The following is a 5,550-nucleotide window of genomic DNA, read 5'->3' as shown; positions in this document are numbered from 1 at the left end:
GTTAACAAAATTAAATTTTATTGCAATCACTATGTTGTTAAAATTAGCAAATTAATTAATAATGTAAAACATGTGAAAGATAATATAAATACACATTAATCCCATCCCACTTAAATGTATTTAAATAGAGTTAAGTACATAAATAATAGTATAGATAAGATGGTAAGCTTTCTACTATATTTCTTGTAGGTTTCGAACCCCAACAAAATCATTTTGTGTATCAATATTAAAAGCTAATGCACATCCTCCATGCCATTGTTGATGTGGCGTCATGTCATGTTTAGAAGATGTGACACATGACGGCGTGATATGATTTGCCTTGAAAATTTAGTAATAGTATACATTTAGCTACTTAGTAAATTTTGAGATACCCCCACTTTCAAGGTGTCTAGTCCGCTAACACGGGGCCATATATATTGACGTTGTAGTGTTATTGTTGTCGTTTTTGTTATTTTTTGTCATGAATTGTAGATATTATGCTAATCCCCACTTATCATCCATGACGGAAGAAAACTCTAAAACTTTTGTTGGATATAATGCAAAAAAGGGAGAAATATCTTACTATTTCTAGGAAAAATATTTGTCCCATAGGAAGGGAAAATAAGTTTGCATTGTTTAAATAGTAGACTTTGTTCATATTATTTTAAGTGCTACCCCAAATGGCGTGAGCTACAAGAAGACATCCCCTCATGCATCGCCGTCTACCAAACGGTCTGAGTTCGTGACACGTGCTCGATGTGGTGGGGTACCTTTTTGGGCCAAGTCGTAAAGATTGTTCAGCTACGACACTTACTCTACAACTCTTGAATATTTTCGTAATTGTTGTATGATTTCTAAAAATGGCCGCTAGATTTACGTCTTTCAGTTATTTGCCTTCTTTTTTTCCTCTTTCGGTTACAATTTGATTTTGACATTAAAAGCATATCTAGCTGTGTGTTCTTTTTTTTTTCTACTACGAGGAGTTTCCACCCGTTTCGGCGAGTGGACTTAATCTCCTGCGGGAGTTACATGGGTATCTCGATGGACAACATCTTTCCCACCTGAGGTTTTTTCCATACCCAAGGCTCAAACCCGAGCAAATTATTCTTCTATGATTCCGAGAAAATTATGAGTTCTATAATTCTCCTTAGTTTAGTGCACATTTTTTAGGGTTGTTGTGCAACATCTTAGGGGCAACACCATTTTTTATTGCACCATAGTCCGGGCGATTTTTTCTTCTAAGACGATGTTTATTAACGCATTACGCGTTGTACACACAAATCAAATATTCAACCTATTTCCTTGATTGTTTTATGATTTTACAGATTATATTTTCTACAACACTATTTTACCACACCATCCATCTAGGTATACATACCCGCAAAGTATAAAGGACTCACCTTACCCGCTTCATCATCCAACTAACATGCTCGAGTAACCATCTTAATACATAGCTTAGCTACCAAATTTAAATTTTAAAGTTCGTATAAAAAAAACTTCATTATGCATACGCTTGTGTATAGATTGATTTTTATTAACTCTTGAGTACCTAATTTTAGAGAAAACCTTTTCTATATACTAATTAAAAAAGGCTTGCAATATAATTAAGCACTAGAACTATGTAACAAACTTTTATTTCTACATTTAGATAACGAAGATTATGATTTTATTTTTATGTGTTTCCTTATACAAGTTTGTTTAGTATACTTTTTATAGGTGGTAATCATGACACAATGTTGTCATAAATTAATTAACTTGTTTAATTAGAGGGAAGAAAAAGAGCAAGAACTTTTTTAACCTTAGAGCAACATGCATGTGTCAGTTTTGTTGTTAGACTGTTAGAGACCTATTTTTTTAAGTATTTTTTTTTTTTGCTAAGTAAGTAAGGAATATATTAGCTCAAAACAGAATACAACCTAAGCTTAACTCTAGGAAAACAAACCAACTAGGTTGGACCATTTTGCACTAGAACAAGCAGACACCAATATCAACTAATTACAAATTCAAGAACCACTGACTATCCTTTCTACTTACAGACTTAGGCATGACAAGCTTAATTCGACTTCTAACAATCTGCTTCAAACTAGATAGAGTGTGCTGCACAGTAGGCACAACTCCATTCCAAAAACTACTATTTCTGCTTCTCCAGATGGTATACACAGTAGCAGCAATGCCAGCATAAATCACCTGTTTTCTGAATTTTGAGTGTTTACTATTCACTATCTTCTTGATTAGCTGCTGCAAATTGTATTCAGGCAACTGAATACCAAACCAAACTTTCACCTCAGCCAAACATTTACTACTATAAGGACAGGAGAAGAATAAATGACCATGATTTTCTATCCCTTGCCCACACAGAAGGCAAGCAGAAGAGGAACTGACACCAATACTAGCCAACTTGGCAGTTGTTTGCAACCTTTGCTACACAGCTAACCAACAAATGAACCTGTGTTTAGGAGTGTTCAAACGATTCCACACCATTTTGTCCCAGTGAACTTTTGGCTTGACACCAATCATTTTCTCATAGACTTGCTTGACAGAATAATGCTGCATGGAGCACAATTCAGCAAAGGTGAAGTGTAATTTCAGCTTTTCTTTAACTGCACAAGCCTTCCTCCAATACCAACTAGCAGAAGCACTAGGTTGGTAATCCCACCATACCCCATTCTTTAAATATACAGAAGTCACCCACTTTGTCCAGACATTCATCTGCTTTATAGCAAGAGCCCAAACATAATTACCTATGTTAGCAACATTCCACAAAACAACATTCCTAAATCCCAATCCACCTGCATTCTTATCCATACAGGCACTATCCCAAGCAACATTACTTGGTCTCTGACTGAAAGATTTCCCACTCCAAAGAAAAGATCTACAGATCTTGACAATACCTTGCAACACTGACTTAGGAAGAATATAAATCTGGGACCAATACATATGAAGACTCATAAGCACAGAATGTATTAGTTGCACTCTTGTAGTGTAAGAAAGGTTCCTGGAACTCCAAACTCTTATCCTAGCAGTCATTTTCTCAACTAAAACCCCACATTGAGCAGCTGAGATCCTCTTTGGGCTAATAGGAACACCCAAATAGTGAAGGGGAAGAGTACTTCTGCTGAAACCAGACACCTCTAAAACTCTTTTCACAACATCTTCAGTCATATCATAGCAGTAAATTAAAGATTTAGACTTTTTAGCTTGCAAACCAGAAGAATCTGAGAATAATTTGAAAGCTTGAAGCAGCAAATAAATGGAGATGAAATCACCTTTGTAACACAAGATCAAATCATCAGCAAAACACAAATGAGTCAACTGGAGCTCATTACATCTTGGGTGGAACTGAAAATTTTGCAGACCACTCATTTTCTGTAAAATCCTGGACAAGTACTCCATGCATATCACAAACAACAAGGGAGACATAGGGTCACCTTGCCTCAACCCCCTTTTTGACTTAAAAAATCCCTGCATTGTACCATTAATCATCAGAGAAAACATGGGAGATGTTACACACTCCATCACCAGTTTAATAAAATGATCTGGAAATTCCAAACACACCAACATTTCTTTGAGAAACTCCCAATCAACAGTATCATAGGCCTTTTGCAAGTCAATTTTCATCAAACAGCTAGGACTAACACTTTTCCTTCCATACTGCTTCACCAGGTCTTGAACAACCATAATATTGTGTACAATAAACCTACCATGAACAAACCCACCCTGATTTTCCAAGATGAGATCAGGTAGCACTCTCCTTAATCTCCCACACAACACTTTGGTAATACACTTATACAGTGTGTTACAACAGGAAATAGGCCTGAAATCACTCACATTCCTAGGACACTTGGTTTTAGGAATAAGGGTAATGACAGTGTGATTAACTTCTTTTAACAGCTTACCAGACTGCAACACATCCATAACAGCATCAATGACATCAGTGTTCACAATCTCCCATGCATCTCTATAAAAATGAGACCCAAACCCATCTGGTCCAGGAGCTTTATTACCTTTGATAGAGAACAAAGCATCCTTAATTTCTTCTGTAGTGTATGGAGCATTCAAAATTGCCTTATGTTCCTCAGAACAAATAGGGCCAATCTGAAAAACCTGTGGAAGCACAGTTTTCCTTTGACCAAAAGTGGTACCAAGCAACGATTTATAGTAAGAAACAAAAGCATCAGACACAGCAATTGGATCATCCCTCCATACTCCATTCATGTCATGAATACTATAAACTTGATTCTATAAATTGCTACTCTTAATGCTCTGATGGAACAAAGCTGTATTCTCATCCCCAGATTTAATCCAGGCCACCTTGGCTTTTTGTTTTAAGAACTCCAAGTAAGCTTTATGCTTAATCCTGTATTCATTTGTAGCAAGTAATTCTTGATCAGCTAATGCCTGATCATGAGGATTAAGATGCATTGCTTCTTGCGCACTCAACATAGCATTGTATGCACTCAGATCTGCAGCTTGAATGTCTGGAAACCCCACTCTATTGAGTTCTTTTAAACCAGCTTTAACTTTCTTCAACTTGCTAGCCACCACATACATTTTACTACCACTAATATTGGTATTCCAAGCAACAGACACAGTATCCTGGAACACAGGAGAATGTTTCCACATGGTGAAATATTTAAAAGGCTTCCTCCCACCCACCACACAAGGAAAGACAGTAAGGATGCCAAGGCAATGATCAAACTGTCCTTCTCTCATGAAGCAGACTTCTGCAGTACTGTAAGTATTCTGCCAAGCTAAATTCCCCATAATTCTATCAAGCTTAGAGAAGACTCTAGCTGCCCCTTGTTGTTTATTATTCCAGGTAAAAGAATTGTCCACACACCTGATATCTTCCATACCACACTCCTGCATGCAGTCAACAATATCCTCCACTTCAGATTGCCTGACAATACTACCAACTCTCTCTTCAGAAGTCATGACACAATTCAGATCCCCACACAACACCCAGGGACCAATAACTTTTATGGACTTCAGATCCCTCCACAACTCCTTTCTTTGAGCATTTGTGTTAAAAGCATAAATGAAAGTAGAATGGAAGCTAGGCTTGCCACTTACTGGAGCAACTAAACAGTGGATAAACTGGCTAGTAACAGCTACAATACTCAATGTAAAACTACCTAGTTTCCAAGCCACCACTATTCTACCTCCTGGATGAAAACTATCATTAGTGGTGAAACACCAAAGCAAAAACTCTCTGGTAAAGGGTACCTAAATTAGCACCCTTAACCTTATGTTCTAGAAGGCCTACTAACCCAACCCCATACTTCTGAATGAATCTCCTGATATCATCCTGTTTTTGAGGAGAGTTAAGCCCTCTCACATTCCATGAAAGGATTCTATCCATTAGTGAAGGAAGGGTCCCCCCTTCTAGCCAACTCACCCAATTGCAAACCAACACCCTTATCAACTACAGAATCCATACCCCCTCCTGTGTGAACCTGTTCTGTCAACACTTCATAGGAATTAACAGTTTGAGTAGGCACAACAGGAGTAGAACGAACTCTAATAGGTCTAAGAGCTCTTTGGAAGCCCTCTGAAGGAAATAATGCCCTT

General features: G+C 37.4%; 1 protein-coding gene across 1 annotated transcript; it reads right to left on the bottom strand.

Moving 5' to 3' along the window:
* Positions 1–4,218: 4,218 nt before the first annotated feature.
* LOC130467511 (uncharacterized) lies at positions 4,219–5,341 on the bottom strand. The gene is made up of 2 exons (XM_056836035.1): positions 5,206–5,341; positions 4,219–5,144 (listed from the first exon to the last, which is right to left on the bottom strand). Exons 1-2 carry the CDS (start codon positions 5,339–5,341, stop codon positions 4,219–4,221), a joined length of 1,062 nt encoding a protein of 353 aa, XP_056692013.1.
* Positions 5,342–5,550: the final 209 nt, after the last annotated feature.

The sequence above is a fragment of the Spinacia oleracea genome, chromosome 2 (genome assembly GCF_020520425.1).
Source record: "Spinacia oleracea cultivar Varoflay chromosome 2, BTI_SOV_V1, whole genome shotgun sequence".
Taxonomy (NCBI): Eukaryota; Viridiplantae; Streptophyta; class Magnoliopsida; order Caryophyllales; family Amaranthaceae; genus Spinacia; species Spinacia oleracea.
Note: the sequence above shows the minus strand (reverse complement) of the source record. Positions and strands in the feature narration are given on the sequence as shown.

Bases quoted from the DNA above. Each gene is read 5' to 3' on its own strand.
- LOC130467511 (XM_056836035.1), bottom strand. From the start codon at position 5,341: ATGGATAGAATCCTTTCATGGAATGTGAGAGGGCTTAACTCTCCTCAA. The intron at 5,145-5,205 runs GTACCCTTTACC...GTTTTCATCCAG, and splicing joins GGTTAAGGGTGCTAATTTAG to GAGGTAGAATAGTGGTGGCT.